This window comes from Lepidochelys kempii, chromosome 9 (assembly GCF_965140265.1).
Source record: "Lepidochelys kempii isolate rLepKem1 chromosome 9, rLepKem1.hap2, whole genome shotgun sequence".
Lineage (NCBI taxonomy): Eukaryota > Metazoa > Chordata > Testudines > Cheloniidae > Lepidochelys > Lepidochelys kempii.
This window is the reverse complement of record NC_133264.1, coordinates 85,002,166-85,020,607: the sequence shown is the minus strand read 5'-3', so window position 1 is coordinate 85,020,607 and position 18,442 is coordinate 85,002,166. Positions and strand designations below refer to the sequence as shown.

Sequence of the window (18,442 nt, the reverse complement as noted above, 5' to 3'; positions counted from 1 at the left end):
AGACACTCAGACCCTTTTATATCCTGGGTTTGAGTTAATAATACTCATCTCTCTGGCTTGTATCTAAGGTGAGTCAGCAGAATGGTTCTACATCTTTATGCATAGTGCTGAAGCCTGATACCCTATTTATAAGAACAACAAACTGGAATTAAACTGTCAAGTAGTTTTTGTTAAATCCTAAATAGTAATACTTGTTCCTTTTAGGAGTACAACTGTCTGTAAATAAATTTCCTAGGTAAGTCAGTGCCTGGGACTGATCTTATATTTTTCCAGGAGGGTGCTCCAGCCTGAGGCTGAGACCTTGCCCCCAACTCCTTCCCCCAAGGCCCCTCCCCCGCTCCACGTCTTCCCGCCACCTCCCACCCACCTGCTGCTCTCTGACCTCCCTAGAGCGCCTCCTGCCAGCCACCAAACAGCTAATGGGCCCCAGAGCAACCACAGAGTTGGCACCTGTGGATACAGTGGAATAATGGCCTGAAACAAAAGGGTACATTTAATTTTTAACTAAGAGGAAACCATTTTTTAGAAGGAAGGTCAGTTAGATGTGGCAGTTGAAGTACCATCACTAGCAACTTTCACAGTCTGCTAGGTAAAACATATGTACAGTGAAAAGAAATCCCAACCTAGGATGGTCAGGATTAGACTTTCTGGGTCATCTAGCCCTTGACAGTACTTCCAAATTATTTCTGTAACTTCTCTAACCTGATGGAGTAAAGCTGCTGGACCAATAGCAAAAACCAACAAAAATACCCATCTCAATTTCCTAACACCTTGATCAAGGTGTTATCTATGAGGGCTATCGGGCGGTGTGTGCAATAAGAGAACTAGCCAATTAAAAAGGAAAAGCTCTCTAGTTTGTAGTGTAACCTATTCCTAAACAAAATACTTCATTTAACATGAGTTAAGGTTCCTCTTCTCAATTAACTAAACCATAAAAATTTAAGAAATACAAAGTTAAAGATTAAAAGGTTACAAAGTCCAGTACTCAAGTTAGGAAATGCCAGAAGGACTGTTGCCTGTACAACCTTAATTTGGCCCCCAGTCTGTAGGCCTTTAATTTAGATGCAGAAATGACCACCTGTGAAGAGTCTGGGGTAAGTTACTTGCCCAACATCACACAGGAACTCCAGTTGAAGAAGCAGGGATAGAATCGAATTCTTCAGGGCAACATTCAAACACCTGAGTCATGAGACCATCCTTTTCTCTTCCTGCTGTCCCCAGTTTCATTCACTCTCCAACTTCTGCAACAAATGAAGCAGGATCCCACAGGTGATAGCTTCCTTTACTACGCAACCTAAATTCACCCCACAGCAGATCTGTCCTATGCAGTGAATGAGACTGGAGTCCTGTGGCTTTCTAAATTGTGTATACACACAAAGGGGCCAACTTAGGGTTGCAGTGGCAACATTCATTCTGGCATTTTCTAACTTGAGGGCACTTGACTTGGTAACCCTTTAATTCTTAACTTTGTATTTCCTCATATTTTATGCTTTAGTTGGCTGTTTTGAGAATGACCTTAACTAGTGTTAAATGGAAGTTTTGTTTTTGAATTTCCTTAGTTTTTTCCCCTATTAATAAGTGTACTGTTTAAATAATAAAGCACTTACACATTTGTTGTCATTGTATATTCTTTTTTGCCACTGTTATCTCCATTTTACCTCTAGGCCCTGTGTTCATTAATATGTTGGAATTAATTAAATTAAAATTGTATTAAAAAAACTAGGGCTGTCGATTTATCGCATGACCTCTGGAATGGTGGTTGAAGCATGAACGGACATGTGACTCTTTAATGCACCTGGCATGTAAATATCTTGCAACGCCATCTACAGTAGTACCATGCGAACACCTGTTCTCGCTTTCAGGTGATAATGTAAACAAGAAGCGGGCAGCATGATCTCCTGCAAATGTAAACAAACTTGTTTGTCTGAGCGATTAGCTGAACAAGAAATAGGACTGAGTGGACTTGTAGGCTCTAAAGTTTTACATTTTGTATTGTTTTTTGAATGCATTTTTTTTGTATATAATTCTACATTTGTAAGTTCAACTTGCCCAAATTAATTGGTTAGTCTCTAAGGTGCTACAAGGACTCTTAGTCGTTTTTGCTGATACAGACTAACACAGCTACCACGCTGAAACCTTTCATGATCAAGATTGCATTACAGTACTTGTATTAGGTGAATTGAAAAATACTATTTCTTTTGTTTTTTTACAGGGGAAAATATTTGATTTAAAAAAAACTGAGCACTTTACACTTTATTTTGTATTATTAAAATCAATATACTGTATTTGAAAATGTAGAAAACATTCAAAAATATTTAAATAAATGGTATACTATTGTTTAGCAGGGCGATTAATCACAATTAATTGTTTTAATCACTTGACAGCCCTAAAAAAATCTTTTTATTGAAACTTCTAAATTACAGTTTTTAAATTTTTACAGAAACTGGAATCGCTATCTATAATGCCCCACGTCGTCTTAAAAAACAAACAAATATTCTGAAAGTCATAACTTCCCAAACTTGCGAGAAACATCTAAACACAAAATTGCAGATCCTTTTTCCATATATTGTATCTTATTTTCATGTAACCCTTTTTGAGCAAGGTAACATAAGAAGAGTTGAACTGCATCTGACTCGTGGACTGTCTAGACAGTCCACACTGTCTTCTGACAGTGGCCAGTGCCGGATGCTTTGGAGGGAATGAACAGAACAAGGCACTTATCAAGTGGTCCATCTACTGTGGTCCAGTTCCAGCTTCTGGCAGTCAGAGGTTTAGGGACACTTAGCGCCTGGTGTTACATCCCTACCCATCTTGGCTAATAGTGAGCGATGGACCTATCCTCCATGAACTTACCTAATTCTTTTTAGAACCCAGTTACACTTTTGCCCTTCACAACATCCCATTGCAACAAGTCTCCCAGGTTGACTGTGCATTGTATGAAGTATTTCCTTTTGCTTATTTTAAATGTGCTGCCTGTTACCTTCATTGGGTGACCCCTGGTTCTTGTGTTGTTTGAGGAGGTAAATAAGACATCCCCATTTCCTTTCTCCACACCACTCATGATTTTATAGCCTTTTACCCATGGGCAGTAGGTCAAAGCACACTAAGCCTCCCCTGGCCTCGGTTGTGGCCCCCGGCCCCGTGTTCTCCTGGGAAGCCCCTCCCTCCTTCCCCCTTAGTCATCTCTTTTCTAACAAACAATTACCCTTAGAACGCAGTGGGAGCTTAACCACCTCCAGTCTGCTCTCATTACAGACCCTCCTGGGACCCTTCTTTGCAATAGTGCAATGAGAGTCTGAGGTAAATCAGTTGTCAAAAGCAGTCATTGCCATGATAACCAGGGCTCCAGTGACACTCCCCAAAGAGTGATGAGTGGCTGATAATCTTTGATGTCATAATGTTACTGCTCAGGCAGCAGCAGCAAGGGGTAGTAAATTGGTGCTGAGGGAGGAGATGAGGCTTTCCCAGTGTTCTTAAATTTTTTTGAAATTTCCTTTAAATAAATAATATACAAACACTAATGCTCATTGGAGAGTATTCCACTTATGCGTTAATTAGTGACTGACCATTCATTCAAATTCCCCAGGCCATGTTGACAAAAAAAGGTCAGATGCTGATCTGCAAATCCTGTAAAAACTGAAAATTGTGATGCAGCTATCAGCGTGCTCTTGCTTCTGAAACACCAAAATACCCTCTGGAGGCTGGAGTTCTTGCTTTCTCAGGTGTTGTGTGTCCCACATTGGTTATCCAAAATTAGTGGACCCTTTTGACTTTACTCTCTCTACCTTAGTTCCACATCTGTAAAATGAGGGTAATAATAGTCCTTTGCCTCACCGGGGTGTTGAGAAAATAAATTCATTAGCGTTTGTCGAGCAGTCAGTCCATAATGAGGGCCACAGAGATGTCCATGACAAAATTAATTATTCTGTATTCAGCATAGGGTTTGAATAGTGTGCAGTAAATAAGGCCATGGTCAATGCATTGAACAATGAGGCTAAAACAAAATATTGAGTAGCTGCTCATTAAGTGATCATTGCCCAACCTGAGCACTGAAGGAGGCAGGGGTCTTGTGGTAAAAATAGTATGTGATTGTGTAATTGAAGACTATCATAATGCATACACACAAAGGAGCTGAATTAAGATTGCACAGGCAACCTTAATTCTGGCATTTCTCAACTTCTGAGTATTTGAGTTTGCAATCATAATGTTCTTCTAATGTAGGGGTGTATGTAACATATAATTGTTCAAATTTCATAATGATAAAATTGCGTACGAATAAATTTATGCTGGTAAATTCCAGTTTACCTATGGTGGCAGCGTTGGTATCACCCAGGCTCCCTGTCAGAGAGCAGGACCCCGTTGTGCTAAGTACTGTACAAACACATGAGAAATTATACCTGCCCCCAAGAGCAGACAGTTAAAGTATAAGATGAGGCAACAGGTGAATACAACAGACTGAGGAAGCACAAGGTAACAGCATGATGAGTATGGGTCACAGCACAGCAGCTTCCCTAGTTGAGTTTTTTTATAGGTGTCACAGCAGAAGTGACTTTAAAGGCAGTATTTGGAAAAGGACAGTGGTAGCTTTGTGAGTTTTTACAGAAAGCTGCTTCATGCACTTGGGAAGCCTGGGAGAAAGCCAAAGGTACTCCTTTGAAAAATTTGACAAATGACCAATCGAGACTAGTTTAAATACTAGATAGACAGCACACTTAATCTGTTTAATTGGTATGATTGATACAGAGTCATTGAAATGAGTTGTACGCTCTATTGCCTGGAAATCCCATAGTTAAGTAGTTGTGATGTTTATCAAGAAGTCAGATTTGACGCCTTAATGTGCTTTAAATTACTCTAGCTGCTTAACTTCTTTCCAGTTCTCTGTAGCAAGCTGAAGTATTGTATTGTCTGAACTTATCATAAATATCCTGTGCAGCATGTAAAAGTACTTAATTTTCCCTGCTTCCGTTTGTAGGGCGAGAGGGGGTTCCCAGGGTTAGAAGGTCAGCCCGGTTTACCCGGGTTTCCGGGACCAGAGGGACCTCCTGGCCCAAGAGGCATAAAGGTAAGTAACAATGTATCCAAACTCTATATAAATGTTACCTCTGGTGCAGGCAGTGTCTAGATTTCCTGATATACTGACACAAAATGCATTAGTGCCATCTCCAGAGCTCCTGATTCAGAGAGTGTTATTGGGTTAATGTTTCAGTGGTACAGTTCCTGGCAGCCTGTTACATTACTGTCCTGCTGTGGAAGTCTATAACTTAAGGCAGTAAACAGTAGGGAAAATATTTGTGCTCCTCAGATAAGCAATCTACCCCTCACTCGTACAGGAGTTCTGGAACAATTTGTATAGTGGGGGTGCTGAGAGCCATTGAACCAAACTGTAAACCCTGTATATGATGGAAATCACTTCAAGCTGGGGGATGCTGCAGCATCCCTAGTCCCAGCACCTATGCACTAATACACACACCAATTCATTAGGTGTGAAAGTGGCCAGACTGACTGCTCTAAGGGAAAGGGGTTAGAGATCAGGCTTACTGACATGCCGCGTTGCAGCTTTACTCGGCCATGTAACACACATTGTCAAATAACTGAAATCCCCTCTCCCACAGTCCTGTGATTCCATCACTTAGTGAAGTGATGAAGTCATATCTGTTTGCCAGCTGTGTGAATGGTCCCACTTCTACTCTGCCATGAAGTACAAATGTTTTCTTACGGTCATTGTTTTGTGGGGAAGCAAGTAAGGGATTAAAACAAGCCCCTTGTGTGACTCCAAAACAATAGTACAACACTGAAGAGAAGAGATGAATGCTCTTTAATTCCTGAATTGCCCACATTTGTAACTGTCTGCTCCCGAATAAGATTAAAATGTTCTAATTCTGACTGTATAGTGTTGAAATACCTCCAACTCTGCTTTTTATTTTACATACATAAATAGATACATTATCTAATTTTGTCATCTTTATCCATAATCTGGCTCTTCATTCTGTAAACACATACGTTATACAAAACAGTCACATTTCAGAAACCACGGGAAAGAAGTTATTGCTTTTCATCACATAGAGGAGGGACTCAAGAAGTGGAAACAGTAAACAGAAAATTAAAAAAGCAAAAATGTTATAGATGAATCAGATATAGCAAGGGATGGCAAGGAAGGAAAGAGCAAATGGGGAATAAGAGGTTTGATCAGATGTTTTGCTTAGAAAATATAAGTATATTTATACTCTCTTCAATGCACTTCTTTGGCAGATGTCCTGTTGCAGGTGTGGCCAACCTGAGCCTGAGAAGGAGCCAGAATTTACCAACGTACATTTCCAAAGAGCCATATAATATGTCAGCAGCCCCCCCCCCATCAGCAACCCCCACCCTCCCAGAGCCTCCCACCCATCAGCAGTCCCACCAATCAGTGCCTTCCCCGGCACCTTCCAATCAGCTGTTTCATGGCGTGCAGGAGGCTCTGGGGGGAAAGGGGGAGGAGCGAGGGCACAGCTGGCTATGAGGAGGGTGCAGAAAGGGGTAGAGTGGAGGCAGGGCCTGTGGCAGAGCCAGGGGTTGAGTAGAGAGTGCTCCCCGGCACATTGGAAAGTTGGCACCTGTAGCTCCATCCCCAGAGTCGGTGCCTAGACAAGGAGCCACATATTAACTTCTGAAGAGCCACTTGTGGCTCCAGAGTCACAGCTTGGCCACCCCTGTCCTATTGCATAGCTCTGAATTCCTGTAACGCTCTGAAATTTGCAAGCAATCTACTATTATCTTTTACCCACTGGAGCACAGTATAGCACATATGCTAAAGTATAGCAAGCTGAAGGAAATTAGTAATATGCAGGCAGATATAAAACTATCTGAACAGAAACTGTTAACTATAAGTCCTTGGTTACTAAGTGCACAAAATGCTTTTCAATCCCAACTCAACAGTAAATCCTAAAGAAAGAGGTTTGAAAACCTCTTTCTTTCAGATGGTAATAAATAATAGAACTTCTAACAACATGATACTGACAGGATGTACCAGGCACCTTTTGTCTTAAATATTTTGACTTTTTATTCAAGTTTTTGGTTTACTTTAGTATACATAATATTATCAATTTTACCTTTTCCATGTTCTTTACAGGGTGATGATGGCCTTCCAGGGCCTACTGGACCCAAAGGAATCAGAGTAAGTGACACCACATGTCAGGGTATAGTACATAACATACATGAATTGCTTTGATCTGGAGATGTGGGTTACAGAAAGCTAGATGAGTAAAAAATGTAGAGTTGAATCAAAAGAGAAATGTATTCTTCCCAAGGGGATTTCTTGTCATACTTTTAATAAATTTAGCAATAAAGGCTTATTCAGTCCATCGTGCTATACAGGACTCAAACTAGCTTCATAGGTCAAAATCCAGCCCCTCTGTTGACTTTACAATGAAAGAGAGAGACTTTTATTCTGCTACATAAGTAGATTCCTGGTTTGTCTGTGAATCCTTCAGCTTTTATTCCTGTCTGCTGTACTTTATGGGCAGATCCTCCATTCGTGGAAATGTATGTAGTTCCCCATGTAGTTTCATTGGCTTCAGTGGAGACACATCAATTTTCAACATCTGAGGACTTAGTCCTTAATGTGTATAGTGTATATACCCATTAATGTGTCTGCAATTGCTGTCTTTTCTCTTGTGGTTTTGTTTCATGTTTTTTCTGAAACAAATTTAATAAAACATTAACCCAGTACTTTAAATTCCCCCCCCAGTATGTTGTAAAGTACGGTACATGCATGTGGCTATTTTTCACCGAGGAGTGGTTCTGGTGTTTCCATAGTCCTTTACTTATAGAAACATCAATAGGCTATAAATAATGGGAATTCTTTTTAAAAAACAAATAGTCCCCCTCCCACCACCACACTTACAAATAAATATGGTTATTTCCCCTCCAGGGTCCTCCAGGTCTGCCAGGATTTCCAGGAACACCAGGACTTCCCGTAAGTAGGATTTGGCTTTACAGTTGAGAAGATTATCGCTTATTTTTTCTTTTTGCACAGATCATCCTTAGCTAATTGTGCTGTCCTTCCTTCCATGTTCAAGGGGTTACCAGGGCAGGATGGGCCACCAGGACTTCAAGGTATCCCCGGATGCAATGGAACAAAGGTGGGACATGGCACCTTGGAAATTCTTGATGCCGTAATGATAGCATAATAAAGAAATAGAACTTGTCTTTGTGACTGATGAGAGCAAACGGGAATAGCTTACTGTGCTGGTTAGTGTAAGCTATTACTGGGCTACAGGTGGGTCCATATAATGCCAATTCACATCTTCTGAAATGAGAGACAGGATCACAGTCTACTTCACATGATCAGGAGCTAGGAAATAGCCAAGATCCAGTCATGGCTCTGACGCTTTGTAGCATTGGGTAATAAAATGACCCCCTCTACCTGTTACTTCACATGTAAAATTGCGGATAATAATAACCGACCAGTGTGTTGCATGATTAGGCCCTAGGCCTGCCATCTGATCCATGCAAGTGGACACTTGCACCATGTGGAGCTCTTTTGAAGTCCGTGGCTCTGATACCCAGTGAATGGGGAGAATCTCAGAACCCAGGCTTCAGCTCAAACAGCAACATCCGATGAGGTGAGCTGTAGCTCATGAAAGCTTATGCTCAGATAAATTGGTTAGTCTCTAAGGTGCCACAAGTACTCCTTTTCTTTTTGCGAACATCTACACTGTTATTGTTAGCCCTGTAGTACAAGCCGCACAAGCCTGAATCAGTTGAACCAGGCTCTGAGACTCAGTGCCCCAGAGATTTTGTTTTGTTTTGTTTTGCAGTGTAGACATACCCTGATTTTGTTACAGTGCTTTGAAGGTGATAAGTGCCAAATATTCTTCTTGTTTATTTGGAGATAGTAATTTATTGTTGGCTTAGTCATCTTGGAACCACTGATTGCAAAATCGCTGTGATAAGGATAGATCATAAAATGAAATTGTCTAGGTAATGAGTTAATTTATCTCTGGCACATCTATGAAGGTTCATGTTCAAATTGAGATACCTGCCTGCTTCCAGGCAATTGACTTTTTCTATAGCATTGCCGGCTATAGTATCTTTTCAGAAAAATAGACCTGATGCACATGACACTATTTGAGCCCATTGGACGCTTTTTCTTCTGTTTTTTATACCTGTGATTTTTGTTTTGTAAACTGTTTAACCCATAACCTGCTGCAATGCCCCTTTCTCCATTCCAGGTTCATGAGCTTACAATAGTGTTAATTTTTTTAGTATCATCACTTGTTTTGTTGCTGGCTAAGCCTCTTCTCTCTGCCTTCTTTAGGGGGAACGTGGATTCCCAGGCAGTCCAGGTTTTCCAGGTTTACAAGGTCCTCCTGTAAGTAAGAGATTTTATATAATCAGATCTACTTCCTGTAACCCACAGAAAACCCCTTGCCTAGAATTGTGAAACAGTCAGTGCCCAAATAACTATATTAAAATTTCCACAAGTAAATAATTCAATGGAATATCATTTGGGTGTGCTTCAAGACATCCAGCTTTTCTGGTGTAAGCTATTTGTAAAGCTAACAGGGAATTTGATTTCTTCTTTTCTTGAATATTACATTCTCTCACTGCTGAGATGCTGTGCCACTTGCAGAGAAAACAAATGTGTGGAGGTGGGAGAAGAGCGATCTTAAGTGATGTCCCCAGGCACATCTGGGAGTGATGCTGTCTATTTGTGGATCAGAAAAAAATACAGTGCAGATTTTTCTCTGTAAAATGCAAGAATGCACAGTGAAGTGATTCCTGCAGGAGTAAGAATTGGTAGAAGAGAAACCATGAGCATGTAATATACAGAATAAGAGGAGGCATATGAAAAACAAAACAATTTAGCAAGTGTTCAATATTTGCTCAAAATGCTGCCGAAGAACTTTCATCTTGAATAGCAGTGAAGCAGCAAAGGCTTGAAATGTTAGGGTCTCCTTGTTTTGTATCCTTTGTGTCTTTCTCCCCTTTGTCACCTTGCCCCTCTCAGTGAAGTCTGTTCAGTGTTTTGTGAATGATATGTCAATAATACATTCATACCTTCTTTTTTTGTTGCTGATTGTATGATATTTTCTCACCCTTCCTTATTTTTATTTCTTTTAACAAAGGGACCTCCTGGCCTACCAGGTATGAAGGTAAGTATTCTGGGCTTTTGCAACTAACTGTTAAGCGAGCATGGATGTTTAGTGTGCATCTGACAAAAGTAACCTGTTTGCCTATAATCAAGGTCCTGCATATTCCACAGCAAGCTGCTCCTAAATTCTGCACCAGGCCCCTGGTTTCTGTGCCATTCCTTAATGACCAATTGGCAACTCTGCAGCATTCGTACTCAATTTAAAAAAAAAACAAATGCAGGCCTTTACTGAATTCAATGTGTGAATGAATAGTACAATATATACAACAGTCACCATGTGTGGTGTTCAAATATTAAATTCAAATACATTTTGGCAACTTAATAGGGCGAGAGGGGGCATTTGTATCTGAAAAGGCATGGAATACAGTTTAGGATTTTGAGAGAAGTACGTTAGTAGGATATTTCTGCTAAAATGATCAGCAATGAAATGCGTGCGTTTGAATTGTCATCTGTAGGTTTTAGTTATACCCCATAAAGATGAATGGAGCAGTTTACACCTCTCAGCAATGTTCTGCAGACTCAGGAAAACAACAGCATGCCAATTTGTTTGCTTAATGGTTTTCTTCTCAACCATGAGGGCTAGCAAGAAGTTGGGATGAAATTCTACAGTCATGGGATCATGGAATACACAGGGACCTTCCTATATGCTGGAACGTAAATTGCTACTTCACAGAAAAAAATAGATGATTTAGTTCTTAGTTAGAATTATCTCTGCTCTTCTATAGGAACTATTTAACAGTATAGAAATGTGTTTTAAACTGTGTATCTTGGTGTATATGCATACGCCTTGGTGTATATGCATACGCTCTAAATAGATTAAAATATAGAAAATCCTACAATACAGAATATTTGTAGAGAAATCACTAGCATGACCTTGACAGTTGTTTCTATCCTGCCAACTATTTTGATCACATTGTTACGGGCCTCACATATGGCAAGGAGCACACTGAGCTTGCAGGTGGTAAAAATGAAGTAGCTTCAGAGTCCCTTGGTCCTACCCATTCCCCAAAGAACCATGGAAATGGCGATTATCACAGGTGACTAGAATGGGTTCCAGGACAGGTGATAAATCCACAAAATAATAATAATAATCCACACACACACACCCTTCTCCCCAAGACTGGGAAACCACTGACACACCAGCTTTGGTATCTGAGTCTCCTCACAGGCATAGATCCTTATTTTAAAGGACAATTTCCTTCCATTGTAATTTAATATAACAATAAGACACAATGGTGTGTGCACAAGCAGGCTATTAGTGAATGCCCCAGGTGTGTTGTGAGGCGTTAGGCTAATAGAAGGCCTAGAACCACCAAGAAGTGTACAAGTAGCTTGCTTGTGCACCCTGCAGTGGCTAATTACTGTTAGAAAATATTACACATCACTTAAATTATCATGGGAAGAGGGGTAATGCAGAGAGTTATATTCTCTTAGGAAACATCTACATGATGGATAAGAGAGGCACCTTTTTCCTCCTAGTTTAAATAGAGTCACATTTTATTATTTTTTAAGCCTTTATTTTTGTTTTTTTGAGCTACTTGAGCATATGGACCGAGAGCCAATTTAAATATACTTTCTTCTATTAAATACTAAATTTGGACGATGGAAAAGTTCTCTCAAACTGCTGCTGAAAGGACAGCTTGGCACTGTGGGGTCATGGAATGATGACTTTAACACTGCTGCATTTTTTTTCCCCAGCCCCACTCCCACTTCCCAACCAACTTCAAAAAAAGAAAAAAGTCAAATATCTGTAAATAAACTTATAACAAAGCCACATAAGAAGCGTTGCTTAAAGTTGAGTTATGCTGTATGGCCTAAGGTAATTGCAGACCCTAATGTAATAGGGCCCATCCTCTGGGATATGGGAGATAGCTGTGTAAACCAATTTTCTGCCAACCCGTTTGTTGCTTTCCAATGGAGATAAAATATTTTTTACTTTTCTTTCATGTTTATTTTAATCCCCTAACCTTTTGAAATTCAAGTTGGGTGCTTTTATCCAGCATGCAGATAAAAATATGGTGTACTTGGATGGCTGGTAAAAGGTTCTAAGCACCGCAAAAATTAATTCTGTAAGTAAATAGGTAACTTTTTTTTTAAAGGGTTGTTTATTGGAGAATGAAGTACCTGTGTTATAGAAATAGTAGTTCTACATATCTCTGGGCATTAATATGACTTCTCGCTGTCTTTTGAAGCTAGCTTGAACTGGAAGAATGCAGTGTGGTATTGATTTTTTTAAATCAATTGTTGTTCTTTTAGGGCGATCCGGGTGAAATAATTCTGTCATCACTGTCAGGCCAGAAAGGTGACCCAGGATTTCCAGGACTTCCAGGGTTACCAGTAAGTTGCCTAAAGTATTTGTTGATTGTATGCTTTTTGGTAGGGGACAAACTACACTGAACTGAATATTAATTCAGTCTGACAGCATAATTAATGGCTAGAACAATATTCAGTGCTATAAAGCACATGTGTTTCTATAAAAGGAACAGGTCCAACATTTAATGTACTGTATAGTTTTTGGGAAGTGAGGTTGCACATGAGTGAAGCAGCCAGCAGGGGGCCAATGAGGGCCTGGGGCTGCTGTCTTCAGAGTATAGCAGTGCTAAGAGCTACCTGCTGGCTGCCACAGTGCGCTTGTGTATTTCCCTACCCCTCTGAGACGCACTCTGAGTCTGGGCTAGTTCCTGAGTTCTATACTATTCCTCTCCCTTAGTAAAACTAGCATCTGCCCTGCTGGGCTGTGGATAAGGGGAAATGAGAGCAGAGCCTCAGCTGTTCTCCTTAGGCTGCATCTCCTCAGCAGTCCAGTGGCTCCAGCCCATCAGTGGGTCTTTGCTTCCCACACCTTCCTGTGAAAACGGCTAGTGACACCAGATAGTCCACTCCCCTGTTGAGCCATTAGTAATTTTATTGGAGAGGTGTGGGGAGCAGAGAATGAGGAGCCCATGAGCCTGCACAGGACATGAGCAAGGATACAGTTTCCCAGTGCACTGCAGAGAGGCAAACCACAGGACTAGTCTGATCAGACTGGGCCTGTTGGCATCTCTGTTGTTCTGCTCTGTGCCTTGCTACTGTCTACCCTTGGCTGGAAGAGACCATAGAAATGCAGAGTGCCCTGTTATTTTTGCTTCATGTAGGAAGGGAGTAAAAGTGGTTTTAAAAAAAAAATCTTGTGCAATCCAAAGAGGCACCTTGAAAGTTGACAGCAAGGCACTCCCTGGTGTTAAGTGGCTGTAAGTTCCCATGGTATTGGTGGTCTTGAGGCCTTTCCCTTAGATGTGGGCTGTACATGGACAGGGGAGTTGACATTGTCCTTGGAGTTGACATTTATGAGGTGCTAATTCTTGTCTGCATGGCCAAGGCCCTCCCAAACTGATGCCAGCTGGAGCTTTTCATTGAAAGGGGCATCTCTGACTCCTTCCTTCCCTTTCCCAACAGGGTCCACCTGGTCCCTTGGGCGTACAAGGTCCTATTGGTCCCCCTGGGCCACCAGGTTTAACGGTAAGATTCCTTAGCTTGTCACATAGAATTAATTCTTTTCTATTCTTAGAAGCAAATTTAGCTTCTCAGCAACAGGGGGAGAGAATTCTCCTTGCCCAGGCCTCCAGCTGAGGCAGAGCTGCTGAGCAGTAGCTACTGCTGCTTCAGGACCATAGCAATCCCCACAGCTGCTCACTAAGCACCCTCTGGCTTGAAGTAATAAAAGTAACTGCATGCACAGCTTCCATCCTATACAGGGTTTACAGTTTTGTTCAATGTCTTTTAGCACCCCAGCTTGTTTCAGTGCCCCTGCAGCTGCTGCGCCCACTAGATGACCATTTGTGGTGGCTTAAATGCATCCCAGATCCACCAGCCATATTTTCAGTCTGCCCCCAAAGCCCCTTGTGCACCACAGCAGAGGGAGCTCCTGTGCTGTCTCCCCCTATCCTCCTACCTGTGCAGTGGAATGGTATTGCTTCTATCCCTTTTGGGCACTATGAGCCTCTGGGGGCAGGGGCAAGGTGGGATTTGCACATAGATCAGTGTTGGATTTGGGATTCCACTTGAACCTGCAACTGGGCATATTAAATAAGGAAGCAATTGTATATACTAATGCATTGAGTAAAACTTCTGGGGATGAGGACCAACTCTCAGTGGGAGACACAAATGCCCAGTCAATATGGGTATGATGTAAATAATTAGGACAAGATACAGGTCGGCTCTTTCAGAATTAGTAGCAGTGGTATTATTTATTAACATAACTCATCATCATTGTTTCCAAAGTGCTTTGCAATCTCCTGAGCAGAAAGTGTTATAACAGAATGGTTTTGTTTTGTTTTGTTTTACAGGGACCTCCTGGTCCAACAGGGCTTCCAGGTCCTAAGGTATACCCCCCCGCCCCACCGCCGCCTTCTTTTCTTATTTTTCCCTTTAGTTTTGTTCAACTCTGTTCTAAGCGTTGATTATTTTAACTCTTTGCAGGGTAATATGGGTTTGAACTTCCAAGGACCCAAGGGTGAAAAAGTGAGTAGAGGATTTTTACTGTATTGCTTTCAGAACAATTCAAGCTTCTTTTACTGCATACTGGCATGGCTCATGTTGTCCATGTCTGTAATAGCCTGGGAACGTTTATATATTTTGCCATCTTTTTGGGTGTTAGGGTGACCAAGGCCTTCAGGGACCTCCAGGGCCACCAGGACAAATTGGGGAACAGAAAAGACCAACTGACATAGAGTTTCAGAAAGGAGATCAGGTGAGTGGGAATGGAGGAAACCGTGTCCATCTGTGGTAAGCACCTGTCCAGCTACTTAGAGCAGCTCATTCATTGGAGGCTGTACTACTCAGAATGACATCCCCCAAAGTACAGCTTGTTGGGGGTCCTGCTGCTTTTTCCAAAGCACTGAATTGTCATTTGCCTCAGCCAGACCTATCCATTTCTCCTATATCAGAGGGTGGGTCAATCATATTGGTTCAGTTATTTCATTTTGCACAATGTCTGAGCCATCTCCACATGTTCCCATTATTTAAAAAATTAAACTACACAAGAAACAGTCTCCAAAATGAAATCCTATGGAAACAATAAAAGTAATTAACCTTCCACAGCAGGATTTGAATGGCTAGTCAACTCTAAACGTCCAGGCTGAGATTTTCCAAGCTCTCTCGGGATTCAGTTCCCCAATTCCCATTCATTAGACATCTATGAAAATCTGAGCTGCATCTATCATATTATAATGAGGGGTCCTGTAAAAACTAAAATGCAGCTGACTTAACCTCCTTGTCATACAAGACATCTTGAGTCCCTTCTTTCTTTTGGTCTAAATAAAGTCATTTTCCATTTTCTAAGCACCTAAATCCACATCCTAAATATGCACATCTGGCTACCCCAGTGAATCTGTAGCCTTGCTGGCAATATTGCTACTGATTTTTAAGTTCCGTTTTCCCAACTGTTGCTTTAACTTGTACAGAAACTTCCCCACCCTTAACTGCTGAAGAGTCATTGGGAGAGATGCCAGTTCTGAAGATACTAAATTTGTCCTGTCCTGTTGATCCAACAACTTTTCACAATCCCACTTCTATTATAGAGGCTATCCCAGATGAGTCAGGCAGTACAAGCAGGGGCATGAGTGCTTTGGGGTTTTTTCCTTTGAAGTTCTGTGGTAATGCCAAACACCAGCCTGACCTTAGGCAAGGGATGAGGTGTATATTTTGAGGTAGGAGTGGTCCTTCTTCTATTCTGCTTACACTGCACCCGGGTATCTGGTTTTCTGCCGCTGTTTTAGGATTAAAACCTTGCTTCATTCTTTCTACCTTTTCATCCTGTTCTTGTTGGCAAACATTTCAGGATGAAGAAAGCATTGGTGGTCTGCCCTTAAGTGGGATGTGGGAAGAAGTGCCAGACCTCTCCTCCTTTCACTTTAACCAAAGCAATTTGTCCTTCCCTTCATAAGAACCTTTGGCCCTATTGAAGCATCAGATCCACTAATACACAACCACCCTATGGAGTCATCCTGGAAAGGTGGGAGACTCTGGTGTTCTCTGATTCACTGGGCCCAGGGTAGTAGATGAAGAAGCAGAGAACTGGCCATCCCTTTAATTCTAAATTTGTGGGGAAATTCTGGCCCCATTAAGATCAATGGCAATACTTGCATTGACTTCAGGATTTCACCACAGTTGCCAACTTTCACACAGTAAATAAGCACCCCGACTTTCACAATAAGCCAAAAATCAAGCTAATCCCATTTCAAAACGAGGCCAAAACAAGCCAATCCCTAAGAACCCCAACACTCTATGTGACTAAATTCCTCCTGGCGTGCAGTCTGGGACCACTGTGCACCCCTGACTCTCTCCCTCCCTTTCCCCTGCTTGCCCCTCCTTGTCCCTGCTTGCTGGGAGCCGATCAAAAAAAAGAAGCAATAAGCTACAAGCCAAACAAGCCAAAAACTAGCCAACAAGTAACTTACGAGCCAATTAAGCCAAAAACAAACCTAATATCTGCATTTTTTTCGCGGGTTTGGCATGTCTGGATTTCTCCTTTGGGGTTTATTTTCAGCTTACACACTATTGCATCTGACATCTCTGAAGGTCTAATAATGCCAAAAGGCAGCTGTATAAATATACAAAACAAGACAGTATGACTGTACATTCCTTAGAAAGCACCAAGACCTACAAACACAATCTCCCAGCAAATTGCATTTGGCCTTACACTAGCAATAATTTTAAGGTAAATATTTAGACTTTTGATGAAAGTAATGTACTTGGAAGTGAACTTTTGTAGACTGATCACCATCACAACTCAGTTTTTATTCATTCTGTAAAGGAGCCATCCCAAATTTAACACATTTGTAAGCCTGGGGCCATCGCACCTGAAGTTGTGATCTCAGCTAATTGCACAAGCTAAGCAAGGTCAGGCTGGGCCTGTATGTGGATGGAAGTCCTGCAAGAAAAAAAGCAAATCCTGATGAAGTGCTTTGAGGGATTCAGTAGCTGATGCTCTCCCCTCTAAGTCAGTAATGAACTAGTTATTCAGCGTGTGCTACCAGAACTGCAGCTATAGAAAACAGAGGTCCTACCTTTCACTAAAAATCCAATGGCATTATTCCCAAGAGCAGAGGTATTAATGGTGTCCTTGCATCTTCAATAATTACTCTCTGCCCCTTGACTAGCCTCCTGTAATTTCAGCTGGCTAGGTTATTTTTATTTCCTGCCCTAAACTGTTGTGCAGCAAGCTGTGGGCAGCTAGCCAGCCACTGTGCTATATGCAAGAGGCAATTGTATCTCAATGATTCAATGAAATAAATAGAGTGATCAGTTAACAAAATTTGTACCAGTACTTTGGGATACACATGGATCAAAGACACTTGATAAAAACCACTAGCACTTGTGGCACATGAAGAAGTTTAAATGGCAGCAAAATCCTGTTTAAAACAGTTGACCCAATGTTGGGAGGTGAGGGCTTTAACCCCCTTCTCTCTCTTTTCCCCATGCCTGACAGGGTATTCCAGGAGAACGAGGTCCACCAGGACCCCCTGGGCCACAAGGTCCTCCTGTGAGTAATTCCCACGGTGGCATTTTTTTCTTAGAATAATGTAAGAGAATTGTAAATTCGTTCTGCTCTGTCCCCATGGGCTGAGTGTAAGACGATGTTTGTGTGTTCAGGGTCCTTCAGGTGGCGTGAAAGGTGAAAAAGGTGAGCAAGGAGAGCCAGGCAAAAGAGTAAGTAACTTCCTTGAACCAAAGATTTATTTTTCCAAATGCTTTTAGCTTTGAGAATTAAGCAGATATTGAATTCAGGCCATCAGACTCTCTTGGTAAGAGATTTTATTTCCTCCAATGATCTACAAGATATTGCAGATGACACTAGTGATTCACTGGTGTGATTCTAGCTGAGTGTAAAAGCACCTTTTCAATGCACCCTAGTGGAATTACCCTGAATGTAGATCTTAATCTTGAGGCAGGAACAAAAGGGGTAGAATCTCTGTCATAAGCATTGGACATAAACGCTTTACAGTTATGTATGGAAATTTTCTTTAAAGCTATTGAGGCTGCACAGCTTGAGTGACCGTTTCCTTTCAGAGAGGGTCTCCATTCAGTTACCCTAACAGAATTCCAGTACGTCATGCTATTGACACATTTGTAAGCTGGTGCCTGAAAACCCATTCTAAATGGAGGTTTCAGAGTAACAGCCGTGTTAGTCTGTATTCGCAAAAAGAAAAGGAGGACTTGTGGCACCTTAGAGACTAACCAATTTATTAGAGCATAAGCTTTCATGAGCTACAGCTCACTTCCTCAGATGCATCCGATGAAGTGAGCTGTAGCTCACAAAAGCTTATG

At 41.5% G+C, this 18,442-nt stretch overlaps 1 protein-coding gene across 2 annotated transcripts in view; it reads left to right on the top strand.

The window, feature by feature from the left end:
- Positions 1-18,442, top strand: part of COL4A5 (collagen type IV alpha 5 chain) — a 138,632-nt gene that overhangs the window by 58,451 nt on the left and 61,739 nt on the right. For both annotated transcript variants that reach the window (XM_073361228.1, XM_073361229.1), the window contains exons 3-15: positions 4,973-5,062; positions 7,109-7,153; positions 7,910-7,954; positions 8,058-8,120; positions 9,299-9,352; positions 10,110-10,136; positions 12,392-12,472; positions 13,571-13,633; positions 14,461-14,496; positions 14,594-14,635; positions 14,772-14,864; positions 17,604-17,657; positions 17,768-17,824. In XM_073361228.1, the coding sequence (XP_073217329.1) occupies positions 4,973-5,062; positions 7,109-7,153; positions 7,910-7,954; positions 8,058-8,120; positions 9,299-9,352; positions 10,110-10,136; positions 12,392-12,472; positions 13,571-13,633; positions 14,461-14,496; positions 14,594-14,635; positions 14,772-14,864; positions 17,604-17,657; positions 17,768-17,824 (750 nt within the window). The remainder of the gene's footprint in view (positions 1-4,972; positions 5,063-7,108; positions 7,154-7,909; positions 7,955-8,057; positions 8,121-9,298; positions 9,353-10,109; positions 10,137-12,391; positions 12,473-13,570; positions 13,634-14,460; positions 14,497-14,593; positions 14,636-14,771; positions 14,865-17,603; positions 17,658-17,767; positions 17,825-18,442) is intronic.